The sequence below is a fragment of the Myripristis murdjan genome, chromosome 3, assembly GCF_902150065.1.
Source record: "Myripristis murdjan chromosome 3, fMyrMur1.1, whole genome shotgun sequence".
Taxonomy (NCBI): domain Eukaryota; kingdom Metazoa; phylum Chordata; class Actinopteri; order Holocentriformes; family Holocentridae; genus Myripristis; species Myripristis murdjan.
This window is the reverse complement of record NC_043982.1, coordinates 6,051,527-6,069,073: the sequence shown is the minus strand read 5'-3', so window position 1 is coordinate 6,069,073 and position 17,547 is coordinate 6,051,527. Positions and strand designations below refer to the sequence as shown.

Sequence of the window (17,547 nt, the reverse complement as noted above, 5' to 3'; positions counted from 1 at the left end):
ATAGCCTACTGACATCCAGGTATTTGAGGATTATTCTAAAGAGATATTATTACTTACTATCTATCTATCTATCTATCTATCTATCTATCTATCTATCTATCTATCTATCTATCTATCTATCTATCTATCTATCTATCTATCTATCTATCTATCTATCTATCTGCAGTGTTACTTGGTTGGAAATATGTGGTGGTTCACTGACAACAATACCAACAATGCAGACCAGCAGGGGGGGATGAAGCACTTTTTCTCCAGCAGTATCATTTCTTGGACTCCCTGAAAATGCATTAAAATTCAAGCCAGCAGAACTTAGTAATATTTGGCAACCTCACTTCTGCCAGTTAGAATATTTTATTCAAGTAATTCACTATCTATTTTGTTTTGGGGTAGTTGCATAATTCAAATGATCTTTACTAGTCAGTGATAGTTTTCACTATAGCATTAGATGTCTGTTTTTTTGTTTGTTTTTTTGTCTATTCCACAGCTCAGATTTCACCCATTTTCACAATCAAGAGGTTCCATGAGGTATTTTGATGTAATGTATGTTATCCTTATCTCATATGTCTGCTTAGTAGCTCCTCCTTAGTAGCTGTCTTCAAAAGCAACAAGTGAAAAAAAGCTGAGTGCTGCTGCCAGCTGTGGGTTATACTGCTGAGCTGTGGAGACGGTGTCGGGGCTGGAGTCTGTCCAGGGCTGACATTTAGACAAGTTACAGTGGCAGTGACAGGCCCAGCATGCTCACTCCTATATAGGTCTCCAATTTGCCAGCATGTCTTTTGACCATGGGAGCAACACTGGAGCACCCTTATAAAACACACACACACACACATGCAAACTCCAAAGAGAGGACCACACACTCATAGACTAATGGGTTTTATGGGATTTTACAGACATTAGAGTTAAATAATCTTTTTAGCATGCAGGGAAAATGTGACTGTAAATGGGGATATTAAGCAATTTTTAAATAAATAGTAAAATGTTTGAAAATGCTTCATTAAGAGCTAAATGAAGAATGACGCTGGTGGAGCCATCCGTAGTTTTATTTAATAACACATAGTTATTGTTTTCTGCATGTTTATGCAGTATTTATGTGTGTTTTGCATTACAACTGTGTAAAAACCAAGGGGGGAAATAACTCAGCTCAGATTTCAATATCGCAACGTGACCAGCAGGGGCGGTAGTTCACGAACGAAAATAGGCGGAAAGGGCAAAGATTTATGGGACTTGTAGTTCCGGCTGGAGACCGCTGAGCTTGCCAATATTGTGAAGAGGAACGAAACTAAACATTCACCGTCGTAAATAAAACAAAAAATACTCTCAAATCATATAGGACATGAGCTTCGTGTCGACACAAACACACGTAGACTCGCTCATAGCGCCACGAGGAGCCTCGCACTTTTGATAGAAAATAAACAGGAAGTTGTAAGCATTGTGGGACGTGTAGTTCCGCTTGTAGGCCGCTGAGCTTGATAACAACGCGGAGAAGAACGAAACAAAAATAAAATAACCCAAACTTCACTGAAATATCAAATTTGCAAGCTCCGTGCTGAAATAAACATGCCTGGGTTCACGTGCTGTGTTCCTGGTTGCTATAACAACTCGCACCGGGACCGCGAGCTGCGCTTCTACACATTTCCTAAGGATACAACGCAGAGGGAGATTTGGCTGAAGAACATCTCCCGGGCCGGGGTCAGCGGCTGTTTCAGCACCTTCCAGCCCACGACGGGACACCGAGTGTGCAGCGTGCATTTCGCCGGGGGGAGGAAAACTTACAACATCCGAGTGCCGACCCTTTTCCCCCTGCGGGGAGTCAATGAGCGCAAGAGTCGACGGGGCAGGGGCAGGGGCAGGAAAGTGTCCGCAGCGGTCCCTGCCACTGTTTCGAGTTCCTCCGGTATTGTCATCACCAACGTAGTGTCCAGCTCCGCGGAAGCCGCCGAGGGCAACGCGGGCAGCGAGGCGGGCGACGACAGCATCACCGTGGTGCAAATAGGCCAAAACGGCGAGTACATCGGCACGGCGCGTCTGCCCGCCCAGACGGAGGGGGGGTGCTACACCGCGAGCTCCGCCGACACAACCGGCGACGAGTCGGACGCCGTGGCCATCGTCCACCAACAGACCGTGCAGTACCTCAGCGTGACCAGCAGTCCGCTGGACCACTCGTACTCACTAACCACAGGCACCACGTCCGCCGAGCTGCTGCGGAAACTCAACGAACAGCGCGACATCATCGCGCTGATGGAGGTAAAGATGAAGGAGATGAAGGCGACCATCCGCCAGCTGCGGGTGACCGAGGCCAAGCTGCAGGAGGAGGTGCGGGAGCGGGACCGCCTGCTCTACGGAGCCGCCACGGCGTTTAATGTGCGGAAGAAAATCTGATGTGCGGAGGACGGAGCGACGAGCAGCTACAAAGACTCAAAACTTCAGGAGATGACACCAAGAAATCCGAAGACAGCATATCTAGCCCTATTTTCTATAAAACGTCGAGCGATGACAATTTATTTTCAACAGTAGAGATAGCTAATTTTTCGTAGGCCTATTGTAAAAGAAAAAAACCTTGGTTGGCTAGTTATGTATCTGATGATAATAATAATCCTGCGCTAATCACCTAGGAACATTTTCAGTCCACTTGTGGGCTGCTGGCCTTCAATTCTACCAAGGTCGACTACAGCTATTTTACTGAATCAATTGAGAGTCATAGTTGGCATAAAGTGACAAATGAGGAAGGCTTTCACTTTTTTTGTAAGTGGACTGGTGGGAGGACAGAGGAGAGCCAGACCAGCCAATCATGTGTGATTTCTTGGCTGTTGAAGTGCATCTGCCCGTTGTGTGATCTATGTGCCTGTACAGGGTCTGATATTTCACCACACAGAGGCTCAAAAGACTGCATCTGAGCTCTGCCACCCAGTGTTTTATGCACAGGATGTTACAATGATTTTTCTGATTTTGAACTTGGCCTGACAGCTATGTCCTCTCAATCTGAAGTAAACTGCATTTGGAATTGTGGCTGATTGACGGTGACTTATTTCTTAACTCATCAGACGTGCCCTTGCTGTGATGATGTTTGACAGTATTACAGTGACAATACAAAATAGGCTGCGGGTGAGCAGATTGTGTCTAAGTGTTGCTTGATCTCTCAAATCACCTTGAAGATTAGTGGTTAGCCCATCATGGCCAAAAACTGAATGGGTGCTGAAACTGCACATATCTTCTAGAAACTGTTTGGATTGTTGATTTAGGTAAGGAGAGGCACAAACAGGGGTTTTAAGTGACTTGAGCTGAAGATTAACTAGAGATTTTCAGATGTTGACTGCAGTAAGTTGTGGAAATTATGGTGAAATGTATCAAAATTAAATCAAACTATAATGCATCAAGACTTGTGATAGCACTGTGGTGCTAAGCCACTCATCAAGACTGAATTGCAATGTTCCTGCCATGTTTTGCATAGACACACACCTGTTGGGCCAAGTTACAAACAAATTGGTGCTTAAAGTTGTCAGGAGATGAGGGCAGGCTAAAAGACATTGTTAACGTTGGTTTGCCTGATTGTTCGATGGAAGATCATTTATGGATTTATTTTACAAACTACTGGCTGCAATCTGTGTTCACAGCCTGATTTTTGTTTGGCAGGAGGCAAAGTGCCTGCCAGGTCAAATGTTGCAGCGTGTCTCACACCCTCTAGATGGCAGTGGGATAAAAGCTTGCACAGTGGAGCTTTACGGGGTTTATAGCTTTCATTCTACATATGGCCTAATTTGCTTTATCTGTTCCTGTGTGCGTGTGTGTGTTTGTGTGCTGGCAGCTTGGATGGTCATTTGCTTAATTGTGCTGACATATTTTGAAATATTAAAAATGTTTGATTTCACTTGATGTGAATATGAAGGAACAATGTAATTTTTCCATCATGCCAGGCTTTAACGGCATCATTTTAAACAAACATAAAGCATGGGGATGTTGTGTTTCATCAAACGCAGAGAGAGGGAAAGAGATGGATGAATGGATAGATAGATGGAGAGCATTGGTGAGAGCGGGGATCAAGATCCTAATCGCATCTGGATTTATTTTTTTTTTTTACTCCCAGGAGAGTTGCATAATGCCTTAATCCAGTGCTGTCAATCAAACTTACACAACTTCGTCTTATTTTCCCATTCCTACAGTCGTTACCCTCAACAGTCTTTACGTTCACATATATTATTTACACTAGTCTCACACTTTGTCAGTTTGCCCGTCACCCCTTACAATACAGTTGAGTAGGGCCATAAGATACCATATGACAAAAAACCATATGTTTGTGTAAATTAGAGTTTTTTATTAATTAAAACTCACTATAGAAAGTGCCAAGCTGCTCACAGAAGACCCTTGTTGCAGTTAGATATTTGAACACTGGATACTATTTGTGAAATCAAACCCTTCACATGTTTTTTTTTTCAGTTTTTCATAATCATCTGTTCCAATCGCCATCTAAAGCTTACCATGGCCTCTCCATGATCCGTGTAAGTGAGCGCAGAGCAGACGTGCAACAGTGTACCCTAGAGGACTGAGAGTCTGTTGGTTTTCTTTTCCAACCAAACACCAAGTGATTTCACCATTAGTTCCTCCTCTGTGGTTGAAGTTGTGCTGCTGCTGGTTGGAATGAAAACTGACACACTTGCATGGTTGCTCTTCACTGCTCTTGTGTCTTGATAGCTATGGTGCTACTACATATACAGGATGAAAGCTTCACCTCGCCAAAGAATCCGTTTTTAATGAATTATAAAAATGATATTTTTTATTTATATATTTGCAAGTGAGATGGTGTATTTTTAAAATGATACAAATGTGATGTAGCCTGCCCTGAACTGACACATATGCTTCATTGAGCTGTACCATCTGTCCTGATTAATGTAAAGAGGGCTAAAGTCTAGGAAGCAATCCATTGCTGGTATAGACAGTGCCTGTGGAAAGTTGTGATTTTTTTTTTTTTCCTAATTAAGTTCCAGTTTATTTAAAGCCTTAATCACAGTTACAGTCTCAACAGGCTTTATAGGTCCACAGTTTATAGAAAACAAAACAACACAACACCCCTCTGGCCTGAATCCCCACAGCAGGCAAGAAAAAGCCAACAGTGAGTCAAAGGGTACAATTATAATCAATTATAATCAATTTAAATCAAATTATTAACTCTAAATAAAGTAAAATTGCTATCCAAAATAAACAAATCAAATTAACACCACAGTTATGTAGTGTTATAGCCTGAAAGCAAAATGAATGAAGGATTTATTTCCTCATTGGTCAACACATAATAAACCATAATAAAGTTCAATCACTTTATTGGCACATTTTTGCAAATAAATGAACACTGAAAATCTGAAATGTTTTTAGTCTAAGTATGCACTCCGTTTGCAGTGACTCTCCAAACTAATTGAAGGTGCTTCCAAATTCCTTAGTTTCTTTGAAATTGTCTGCAACTTGTGCGGAGTGAATTCCCTGGACACACGTGTGTATGCAAGTTAAGAGGCAGAAATGAGAGGGACATAAATGTGGTGGAAAACAAGTAATTTGATGTTTCACAAGAGGAGAGAAGGCTCTGTCGTTCAGAAGCTGGAAAAATTTGGAACAACCAGACTTTTCCTGGAGCTGGTCATCTGTTCAGACTGAGCATCTGGGCAGGATGGACCTTGGTTAGGGATGTGACAAAGAAACCAAATATGGCCCTGACAGAACTGCAGAGTTCACTGGGACACCTCGCTGGAAGGAGGTGCAGCACTTGCTGAACCTGGGTGGTCAGAAGAAGGCCACTCCTGGAAAAAGTCACATGATGACATGGCAGAAGTTTGCAGTGAAGGCAGTGATAGACTGACAACATGAGGCGAAGGGGTTCAGTGGTCAGATGAAGCCAAATTTGAGCTTTTCAGCTCAAATACAAAAAGCAGCGCATCACACATATCCCATAATCCCTGCTGTGAAGCATGGCAGGTGGCATTTCACTGACAGCAAGTGGGAGACATATTGGTAGAGGGAACAATGAAACAAGCCAAATATAGGGAAAGCCTTGAGGATCACCTGCGTCAGAGTGCTAAAGACATTAGTCTGGCTTGGTGATTTCTGTTCCAACAGGACAATGATCCCGAGCATACATTTAAATAAACACTGGAGTGGATTCAAGACAAGAATGTGAACACGCTCGAGCGGCTCATCCAAAACCAAGACTTGAATTTGCTTTAAAGCCTGTGGGATGACTTGAAAATAGCTATTCAGATGCTCCATGTCCAACTTCATTGAGTTTAGTGAGGAAGAATAAAGATCTACACGTGCCACGCTGATGCAAAGACATTCAAGATGTCTCAATACTCAAATCACAAAGGTGCTTTCACAGATGATTGATTGATGGGCTGAAGACCCTCATCCTTGTGCCACAGTTCAGTGCATTTTCAGTTCAAGGTGCAACAGCAAAAATATGGAAATGCTGAATACTTTTTGAAGGCACAACAGATAGATAGATAGATAGATAGATATGGAGGCTCTCCTTCACATTCAAAGACACACCTGGTAGCTGCTTCAGGAGCGGGCAGATTTCTCTGTTGTTAATGGTTGTTTTAAGCTGCAGATTAACAATGGGTTACCATTCCTCCTGTGTCAGTATACAGATGTGAAGCAGGACTTACACTAATGCACGGAGTGTGAGCCATCTGGGGGGAGTAGCAGGGGATTTACATGGCGCGGGGGAGGAGGGGGATGTTGTAAGACAGACAGCATCACTTCAGTGGCTCAAGCAAAGAGGGCTGGACTTGGTGTGAGGGAGTCAGGTGGATGAAATGGTGTGCTCTCTCTCTCTCTCTCTCTCTCTCTCTCTCTCTCTCTCTCTCTCTCTCTCTCTCTCACACTCACTCTTTGTCTGTCTTCAACTTCTTTTTGGCTGTTAAATGTGTCAGTATGCTCTGTCATTCATTTTAATGCACAAGAGCTGAGGTTGTGACTGACACAGCCTGGATAATTCTCCAGAGGGCTGCTATCCTCAGAGGGAGAGTGGCAGCCCCACATCTTTGCCCTACTCCCAGGTGGATGGATTCTCTTATCCTCACTGGGATGAGATCCATCTGGCAAAAAAAATCCTCAAACATCTGATTCTTTATCCTTGTTCTATCAGTTGTGACAACCTCGTAGCGCAGTTGTAAAACCAGGTAGCTGCAGCAGGCGTGGCTGTAGTAGAAATAGTAACCAAGCGTGCATATTCTCACTTGTAATATATGATATTTTTTCCATTTCTCACATAAATGTTCTTAATACTAAAGACCGGAAATGAGAATGCTCTAATCCAGTGTGCCACGATGTGACGCTGCCATTGGTCTGTTGCCCCCAAAGCTCTGTATGGCTCGCCTTGTGCCCCTCCCTCATACACATGCGAGCGCATGCATGTACACACACACCAACACAGCATCCCCCCCGCGCTCTGCGATGCATCGGTCCCTTTCACACTGTTAATCCAGCCAGGGTACTGTGCCTGTGTGTGCACGGCTGTACTTTTGCGGTCTGATGAATTCTCAACGGATGACAGGGCACGTCGCATTTTAAAAGCAGCAACTTACTCTTTGGAATTATAGGCACTGTGAACATTGGAGCCAGTGGTTCAGAAGTGGGACTCTGCAGGACTCTGCTGAGCCGACTGAGTATGAAGTCCCATTCAGGCACCGTGAGCATGCTGCTGCCTCTTGCTTTTTACCTCAGTAAGGAGCTTTCCTCTGCAGTTGTGTGTGTGTGTGTGTGTGTGTGTGTGTGTGTGTGTGTGTGGAGTGTGTGTCTCTGTGTGTGTATTTTCAAGTGTTCATGAAAAAGTTTGTGCATACTGATTTTGACTAACAAACCGTCTCTTGTAAGTTAGGGGCCTGTCCTGTTTTGTGCCATGTTACTGGCTTTCCGATTTGATGTTTCTGTACATGTGGAGCATTTGCTTGGCACTGAACTCAGGTAGAAACTGAAGCTTAATGATAGTGCAGTTTCAGCAGGTTGGTCAGGACAAGCCCAAAGTAGTTAAGATGGATGATAAAGGATATTCCTTTGAGCTTGTTCTGAAATTGAGGAGGGAGAGGTTTTACAATTGCACTTACCTTAATGAAATACTCACTGTCCCCACATGCTCTGATTGTTTGTTTGTGCGTGTGTGTGTGTCTGTGTCTGTGTGTGTGTGTCTGTGTGTGTGCATGTGTGTGTGTGTGTGTGTGTTTGTGTGTGTGTGTGTGTGCGTGTGCATGCATGTGTCTGTCTGTGTGCAGCTGCATATATGAGAGCGTGAACTCTCGCTGCCACCCATCAGGAAATGCTGACAAAGACTTTATGCTCGTACACAATAAATGGCCAAATTAGGAAAGAGAAATCATATGATGTGCAGTATATAGGAAAGTCAACACTTCAGCAACTTCAACTCTATGAATGGAACCGCTGATTTAGAAATGTAAATTAAGAGGATTGCAATAAAGCGAACCAGAAGATTAAAAAAAAAACAAAACAAAACAAAAAAAAAAAACAATGACAATGTATTGCACAGACAATAAAACCTTGGTAAATAAAAGTCAGTAGGATTAACAATGAAGATAAGAAACTTGAATTAGAACATGCTCAGAGAGAAACAAAAGTAATACAAGAATTAAAAAAAAGATTTGAAAAGCTGCCTTTTATAGATATGCTTTTTTAAGATACCGAGGTTAGTAAGCTCTTCAGGGCCTAGGCAACCTTGGAGGTTTAGCCAAAACTCGCTTTTTCCTGACCACAGGTTTAAAGGTGAGGTGGAGACGCAGGAGTCATACCAGCCAAGCTTGACCCTTTGAAAGCTGGTTTCCCTCAAAAACATTAGGGAAAAAAATGATGTGCAAATTAGCAAGAAATGATCCCAAAATTTGCTAGAAATTATTCACAATAAATGAATAAATAACTCTAATAAACAAGAAAGGTAAAGAAAATGACCTGAAAATTGCAAGAAAATTCAAGAAAATGATTAGAAAATAAGCAATAAAATAAAATAAAATAATTCTTAAATAACAAACAGAAACTATTAAAAAAAAGTACAAAAATGATCAAAAATGGTATTATACAACTTATATAACTAATAATCTATAATTGTAACTCTATATTTAAAATGTCATAAGAAAATTGCCACAAAATCACCACAAAATTAACAAAGCAAACAAACAAACAATTAAATAAGCATTGAAAATATTCAATGAAATATGTGTTTCAAAGAGATAAATTACTTGACCATGAGCCCAGAGGAGAAGCTGAAACAGGAGCATCTTCAGTCTCTCAAGTTCTGAACATTTTAGCGGCGTTTACCTTTTACCGGACTTTACCTGCATTATACACAGATTACAACATAAATACAACAGCCATAACGGTAACAATAAATAATCATCAATATCAATATTGCAATCATCATTATGCATAATTCATTTTAATTTAATAGTTAAAAACAATTGAAAAAAATCACTATTAACAGCAGCAATCAAGGTCAGCAAAGCTTGAGACACAACTGAAAGAAACATTCCAGTAAAACCCTGAAGAGAGTGACAGTCAGGAACACTTCTTGAAATACTGTTGCAGTAAGACATACATGAGACCTTTAAGGATGGGTTTGACTCAGGCAGCAGGACTCGGGCCAGCAAGCCTCAGTTTGTTTTGAAGGTCACTGGAGACCTCAGGCTGTGAACATCTCTATCTGTGAGCAACGCTTTTGATCAAGACACCAGTTTTAAACCAATTCAGCTGAAAGAACCGTCGGGACATCCGGTCAGTGACACCTGCTACGTGGTCATGTTATACCAGGACCTCCAGCGACGAATGGCATTCAACCCATTCACCTTGGAGCGTAGCAAGGAATTACGGGTCCTGTGCACAGGAAGACTCTGGAAGCCCCCACACCTCCCTCTTGTTCCCACACCACCACCTATCGTCTCATCCACAACTCAAACATCATCCTCGACACATATTCATTTTCACATTTACTTATTTACTCTACTCGCATGCGTAATGCCGCCATCAAACATATTTCCATTGGCTGTTGCCTGTTCAGAGTCTATTTGGGGACTCAAGAGGAGCATTTTGTTTTGGTCTATATGTGAAACACCTGCATGCTCCAGTTTTATGTATTATAATTTTAGTAAGGTTTTATTTAGCTGTACCTGTCTGTCTGTCTGTCTGTCTGTCTGTCTATACGAACAGTCTGTGTGGGGAGTGAATGAGGTGGTTGGCAGAAATGTCGTCTGGTCCTACAAAAACTATATTCTGTGGAGATTCAACTTGTGACAAATGTGTCCGCCACAAATGTGTCTTCCTGCAGCATGTACATTGTACAAAACACACCCCACAGAGCAACACACACCCACATCAGGACAAGAAGCATGCAGCCCACTGGGGTGAAGGTTAGGCATCCCACCGCCGCATCTGGGAGAAATAAAAACCAGCGATGGGGCAAGCCATGTGTGAACTGATCAGTGCATTTCAGGCAGCTCACACGTGATTCTGTAGCCATCATGCAGTTTGGCTAAGGATATATAATCCCTCCAGATGAATGCCATGCAGCATATTTCGGTGTGTTTGTGTGTGTGTGTGTGTTTGTGTATGTGTGATCCATCCAAGCAGCTGGGTCAGTGAGAGGTCCAGCTTTGTGGATCAATGCTCTCACAAATATGGGTTGTAGCATATATCATGGGGAAAAATCAGAACACTAGCAGCAGTGAATTGGGGATTTCTCAAACAGATTTAAAAAAAAAAAAAAAAAATGAAATGCATTCAGACACCTTTCACAAGCATTTAACCCCTTGAATTTGAAACCTGGGCAAATTAATTTGATTTCTTCCAGAAACACAGGAAAAAAGGTGATGAACAAATAAAAAAAATGACCTGAAAATTAAAAAAAAAAAAAAAAAAAAAAAATCCAGAAAATTCACAAAACAAAAAATTACTATAACAGTATGCCTAACTGTTAAATATTTAAAATTATTTTATAAGAAAATTATCTAAAATATATTGTAAGAAAAACGGCCATATCACAAAAATGTATAGGGGCAGGAGCCCCCAAATGATTTTTTTGCCCAGGGTCCCCAGTTTTGTAAGAATGGCACGGTAAATACATTTATATCTATGATATCCACACATAGCTTCCTTAAGTTTAACCACTTTGGTGAATGCATCCCTCACAATACGATGCTCAAATATTGTTCCTTGTTCTCCCTCGCTGTCAAAACAGGTTTGGTCCCTGTGTGTCTGGGTGCTGCCATTCCTGTTTCGTGTGACTCCATCTACAAGAGCTTTGCTCAGTGTCTGCTCACGCTTGGGGACAGTTTAGTGGAAACACAAAAAGACCAGAGCACGCAGGACATTGATGCCATCTGCAGGTGTGTGTCTGCCCCTCAACATGGTAACCATTCAGTTACGTCCTGTCTCCCTTGTTACTATTAAACTGTTAAACTCTGCACAGCGTGTTGGGATACAGCTTATTCTCTACAGGGCTGTTTCTCCCAGATTCTTTCTTGGTTCATGCAAGCTCCCATGTAGCACCTGGATAGATACAACATAGTATATAATAAATCTGGTGCCATTTTATTTTACTTTCACATTCCCGTTCCAATTTATTAACCCACTGAACTCTGATTTCCCTGTAATTTTGATAATTATTTTAAGTAGCTCAAAAGTTAGAAAAAATCCACATTGTACAACAATAGCACATACGTATTCTGTATCTGCTGGATGCAATGCTTCACTGAGGCGACTTTACTTACGTTGAGTAAAATGTTGACTTATGTTGAGTAAAATGCTCAAAGCCAAGATGCCATTGTTTTATGTCTGCACCATCACATCAAACAGGAAATATCTAGATGTCTGTCTCATTTTATACATGTTTCCCTGTAATTCAGCAGGACATGTTTGGTGTCTTTGAGTTTTAAGTCCTGGGGTTTTGAGCAAAGTTCAGCTGCACTGCAGTTTGTTAAAGCAGAATCAGCACAATTCACTTGGTTAACACTAATATGCAGATGTGATATGAAAATGAACTGATATATAAGTTTATAGAATTGATACAGTAGTGTGAAAAATAATATTGTGATACTCTGTTTCAATCTTTTTGCATTCATGTCATGGTCCTTGAAGGTCCTGGAATGCGTTCCATGTTTGTGCCAACTCGGCGCTGGCCGGCTGTCCTGGAGATGCTACCGCTGTATGGGAGTCTCTGAGGCAAGAGTCCAGGAAGACGCAGTTTTCCGGAAACCTCTACGACATGTGTGCCAGCCGCACCACCCTGCCACCCAGCACTGTGCCTGCACCTCAAAGCCCCCCCACCTCCGACCAGACCAACCAGGAAACACTGAAAGGGCACACGCACAAGCACAGCGCCACCCTCAACATGCTGTTTCTCCCAGTATGCAGCACACTACTTGTCCTGCTCAGGATGTAGCTATCTGATCTTTTAGTCCTAGAGTCGGAAAGTTGACTCCCGATCCCCCTCCATGCACAAACAGTTGTGATTATGTATCAATACTAAAATACGGACTTCATAAACTGAAACAAAATGACAGTCTGGTTTAGTTCTTCTGAGGTGGATAAGGTGGTTTATCTTATCTTATCTTATCTTATCTTATTCAGCATTAACTTGATTCCAAGAGATGGAAAGAAACAAAGTAAAATCACTCAAGTAATATGCAGTTTTGAGATATTGGCACTTTACTGCAGTAGTTTCAAGTTTTAAGACTTGCCACTTTTTGCTGCACTACATTTCAGATTGAAATCTTGTACTTTTTACTGCACCACACTTATTTGACAGCTGTAGTCACTTTGCAGAATGAGCTTTTTAAGGCAAAACATAAAATGTGATGCAGTGATAGAGCGCAAACTAGCCAACAGTATAAGGAGCAGTTTAAATAAATAGGTGTGGACTCGAATCACATGACTTGGACTTCATTTGGACTCAAATCACAAATTTGATGACTTTAGACTTGACTTGACAAAATCAAGATAGACTAGCAACTCAGCGTCTCAACTCATGGTTCTTTCGAGTGACTTCACTTGGACTTGAGCCCTTTGACTCTGAAAGAGTCGATCGTCCCCAAAGCTAAAGTTTAAAAATGATGCAATTAACCGGCGTTTGCAGGCTCCCTGATGGTATAACGAAAACTATGGAAGTTATCCTTGACCTCTCATAGTAAACATGACTTTAACTCAGCTCGTCCCAGGTTCACACTGAGCCACAGCTAGTCAGTTGTATGTGCATGTCAGTTGTGTGTGCATGCGTGCAGGTGTGTGTGTGTTGGGGAGAACAGGGCAGAGCAGTGTGTGTGTGTGTGTGTGCACAAGATGAAGGGAAAAGCACAAGAAGCAGGCACTGCCATTCTAAATACAGAGGTGCCTTGGCATTTCAGGACCTTTTTTATGCTCAAATGGATGAACAGTTAAGATAAGCTGAAATGGGGTATACTGCACCATAGAGCACATGCAATTATTTGCATACAACACAGACAGAGACAAATAAATAAATGATTTATATTATTCAATTAAAATTGCCAAAGAGCACTGTTATAACTTGTAAATGTACTCAAACAAAGTTTAAGACTTGGATTGATTTGGACTTGCCAGTCTTGACTTATGACTTGACCCAGGACTTTCCTGTCTTGACTTGTTACTCTCTCGGGACGGTCCCGCCTGTATTAAAAGACTTGGATACATTAATAATTTAGTTATTTAGTAATTTATAACTCTGAATGGAACCATTCTTCACAGTGACTACTCTTACTTGTCCTACTTACGTATTACATTTTACTGCTTCTTTTACACATTTACTAAAGTAACAGTTTGAATGCAGGACTTTTACTTTTCTTCCATCATGGTATTGCTCCCTTAACCTATGTAAAGGATTTGAGTACTTTATTCCAACACTGCTTGATTCTTGCTGTTATTATCATTTTATATGTCTTGCCCTCAGAGGGATCAAAGAGTGTGGCACAGCTTTCTGATGCTGACAACTTGTGGTCTGTAATGAAGACGCTGATTTTGCTCTGCCTTGAGCAAACTGGTGTCATGTCCTCATGTGAAGTCTAGACATCAACAGCTGCTGTTTGAATGAATTCACATTATTTACTAATCATTTGATCATATGATTTCAGGTAGTATTGGGATGTGATTAGTGCACAAAATGGTCCTTTGGCTCAAACAATAGATGCCACTTGCTAGAGCTAGACATCGTTTGTGAAATGTTTTTTATTACTAGTACTACACCAGCAATATCAGGTGATATTAGAGCAAGAGAGAGGTACCAGACACATTTTCATGCCAGGTGTTCAGATCTGCTGGTGATCCAATCAGGTACGATCTGGATACAGGTTTTATAACAGGCTATAAAACAGTGTTTTGTGCAGGTTTCCAAAGGAAGTTTAATTCCTCACCCTGCATAAATGGGTTTAGTGTGAGAAAATTAGATTTTTGTGTGGAAGCATCTTCCACAGCGTTTGCATGTCGCTAAAATGTTGTTTCCCACTCCGCATAATTTCATATTAGACTACTCTTTCCAACAACGCACCACCCTCTTAAAGCGCTTATTCTGTTTTTTCTTATTATAAAACACTGGTTGAGGTGTCATCCTCATAACTCATAACTGTTTTGTCGCTGTAATGTTATTTTGTCAGGATTATCTTTGATGCTGAATCGCAAGCGCTATATTTCATTCAAGTCACAAAGGCATCCATTATTTTTGGTTGCACAGTGTTGCAGAATCCCACGAGCCCACTTTTTCAATCTGATTTCTAACCCAACAAAAGTCTCATAAATCGGCACAGGTTAAATGGCATTAAAACGTATGTTGATATAGTCACACTGCAGTTATTTCCTTTAAGTATGAATAATCTCTTCTGTCTTTATTAATCCAGTGTACCAGGTCACACCCCCAAACTTTGTTAGGCTTACAAGAAGGAAGAGAACTAAAAAGTGCTGGTGTGGCTTGTTGTCATGGAGTATGATATGAACATTATATGAACTGACATTACATAACACAAGAGGGAATTAACTTATGGATCCATCCATGTATGGATGCTGGATTTAAAGAATTAGTGCTGCAGTGGCTGAAAAAAATATAAATGCGGGCCATTATTCTGGTGAAAAGATAATTTTAGAAAAGGAGAAAAATACTGCATACTCAGAAAACAGCAGTGTAAAAAACATTTTAATGGTTATAGCATCATTTCGGCCATGAGGCGTTTTACTGAGGTGACAGTTCCATAGCTCCATATTGAAAACACCCAAAATATTACCTACTGTTGCTTCTTCTGTACCCTCACAATATGGAAAGATTATGTCTCAAGTCCTATTTTTCAAGTGTGGATTTTCCCCTCTTTCTCTCAGCACTGATTATGGCACAGTGCTATTTCATCAGCTGTTTGGTTTTATTTAAAGTCCATCTCTCTTACAGTGACTGGATTAAATCAAGCAAATGCAGGTCATTTTTGGGTTGTAAATACCACGTTAACATCCTGCAGACCACAGTGCTGGTTTATACACACAACCTGCTGTGCATGGTTGTGGCACCTGAATCCAACTTTAATCTGAAGTGAAGACAGACTGCTTTTCAAATGTCTTGGTCTTGTCTATGGTTTGTGTTAGTTGTGTATTTATACCTAAACACCAGTGTTAAAAAAAATCACAAAGATTTATGTGGAAATCACAAGTTGTACTCTTTTTATTGTTTTTCCTGCATAATGTATTTGTTCTGTACAAAAAAAAAAAAAGAATCATTGCAGGTCGTAATTTTCATTAAAAAATTGAAACACTTGTTTGCAGCATTAGTATTGCCATCCAGTTCTGCTCTTCACTATTGCTTCAGTATTGAGCTCTTAATGTGGTTTCGGTTTTCCTTTTGTCTTGGTGCAATCTCAGGCTCAGCTAATCCCAGTCTTGATTTTTTAAAACTTGATAGGTCATTTCTATACAGTCTAATGCAGTTTTCTCAGTAGACAAGCTCCTAACTAGTCATGTATTTATGAAGTTTCTCCTATGCCAAGTAACCTTTAACCTGCTCTACTCCACACCCATTATTTAGACCCATTTTAGGTGAGGACAGTGGATCTTCAGGGGGGAATAAAAGGTCAACAGAAGATGCCACATAGAAGTGGTATTCTTCATCTGAAAGCTGGGAACCTGAAGCCTGAATTTAAGATGCAGCTCAGCACTGTGTAGCATGTTTTTCTAGTCATAAATGTGTAATAAACATTGTTTTTAATATGCCTATTCAAATGTAGAAAGTTTATAGTGTATATGGGTTTAGAACATTTTGATGGACTCATATGATGCCCATTCCCACGCCTATTTATGTCTCATAAGTTGTTGCAGCAATTTTTGGGTTGAAACCATTTGTTACACAGATTTGGTGCACAATTTGACCATTTTTGACCACTTGAGAATTGATTATTATGCCAAAAACCCCTCCAAAATACCACATTAAGACACTAAGACCTTGAGGATCATGGTAGAAAAAAGATTATTCTGTGATTTGGTATCAAAAACCCAGAAACTCCTCCCTTATTGTCAGTTTACCTGGAAAACCAGACATCCTCTGAATCCCCTCAGTCTCTAGTTTGTGGTTGTAAAGTTTCATGAAGCTGTGATTATCTTAAAGGTCACTATAGGTCATTTTATACAGTGACGTTAAGTTTCAAAAAATAGTCTCACTCCTATGGACACTAACATCATCACACATGAATCAGATGTGGCTCACTGAATCCACAAGAGTCTCAGCTTTCCAGTCAGAGCCAACTGATGCAACTCCAAGACTGTTTAGGCCCCAGTCTGCACAAACACACCATTTTACAACAGGCCACAAGAACACATGTGGACTGCAGGGTTTGTGGCCCAAACTGCATGGGATTAGCAGAAGGTGGGCATGTCTGCAAAGGGGAGAGCTGTGGGCACCACGGCAGAGAGCCCATTTTCATTCAGACATCTGGAGGTCAGAGGTCAGGGAACCTCTTTGCCAAAACCTCACCCTAGTTTTAAAAGGATTTTTAAAGGTGCTTTAAAAGGTATTTACTGTTTGATGGTCTGATATCGCAGTATTATGAATTCTACATGTTAATCAGTTTGTTTGTTGTACAGAATGTCACACCGACAGCTGCATCTAAACATGAGCAGCATTTTTTAGCACATTGTTTCTTTCAAAGGGAAATCCAGGGACATTTTCAGAGACAGTGCAGGCGTCGAATAAGCCACCAAATCTTTGAACTGTCCTCAGAACACCTTGGGACGTCTGTTCACTCTAATCCCTCTGTGTCCTGCATTTCACTGGAGAAAATCTGCAGCCATGAAATATTTTTAGGAGTCCAAAAGCCTTCACATTCTGCGCCCAGCTGTTGATATGTTTAAGATGTAAGGAGAAGCCATTTTTGTGAAAAATGCTGCATATTGTTCCATTTGAATACAGTTATCTGGCATTTACCAAAAAGTGCTTATATAGGCTCAAACAGAATGCCAGCAGCTGATTTCCAATAGATCTATGGCTTTCTTTTGGGTTATTATAAGATGTAACCCCAGTTTTTATGGAAAGTC

The 17,547-nt window shown here is 41.1% G+C and overlaps 2 protein-coding genes across 2 annotated transcripts; both read left to right on the top strand.

The window, feature by feature from the left end:
• The first annotated feature begins 1,257 nt into the window (after positions 1-1,257).
• thap11 (THAP domain containing 11) lies at positions 1,258-3,876 on the top strand. The gene has a single exon (XM_030045081.1). It carries the CDS (start codon positions 1,558-1,560, stop codon positions 2,377-2,379), a length of 822 nt encoding a protein of 273 aa, XP_029900941.1. The 5' UTR covers positions 1,258-1,557; the 3' UTR covers positions 2,380-3,876.
• Positions 3,877-7,451: 3,575 nt separating this feature from the next.
• Positions 7,452-15,275, top strand: nrn1lb (neuritin 1-like b). Its single transcript, XM_030045095.1, has 3 exons — positions 7,452-7,703; positions 11,216-11,363; positions 12,115-15,275. The coding sequence occupies exons 1-3, from the start codon at positions 7,649-7,651 to the stop codon at positions 12,416-12,418; spliced, it is 507 nt and encodes a 168-aa protein (XP_029900955.1). The 5' UTR covers positions 7,452-7,648; the 3' UTR covers positions 12,419-15,275.
• The last annotated feature ends 2,272 nt before the right edge of the window (positions 15,276-17,547 follow it).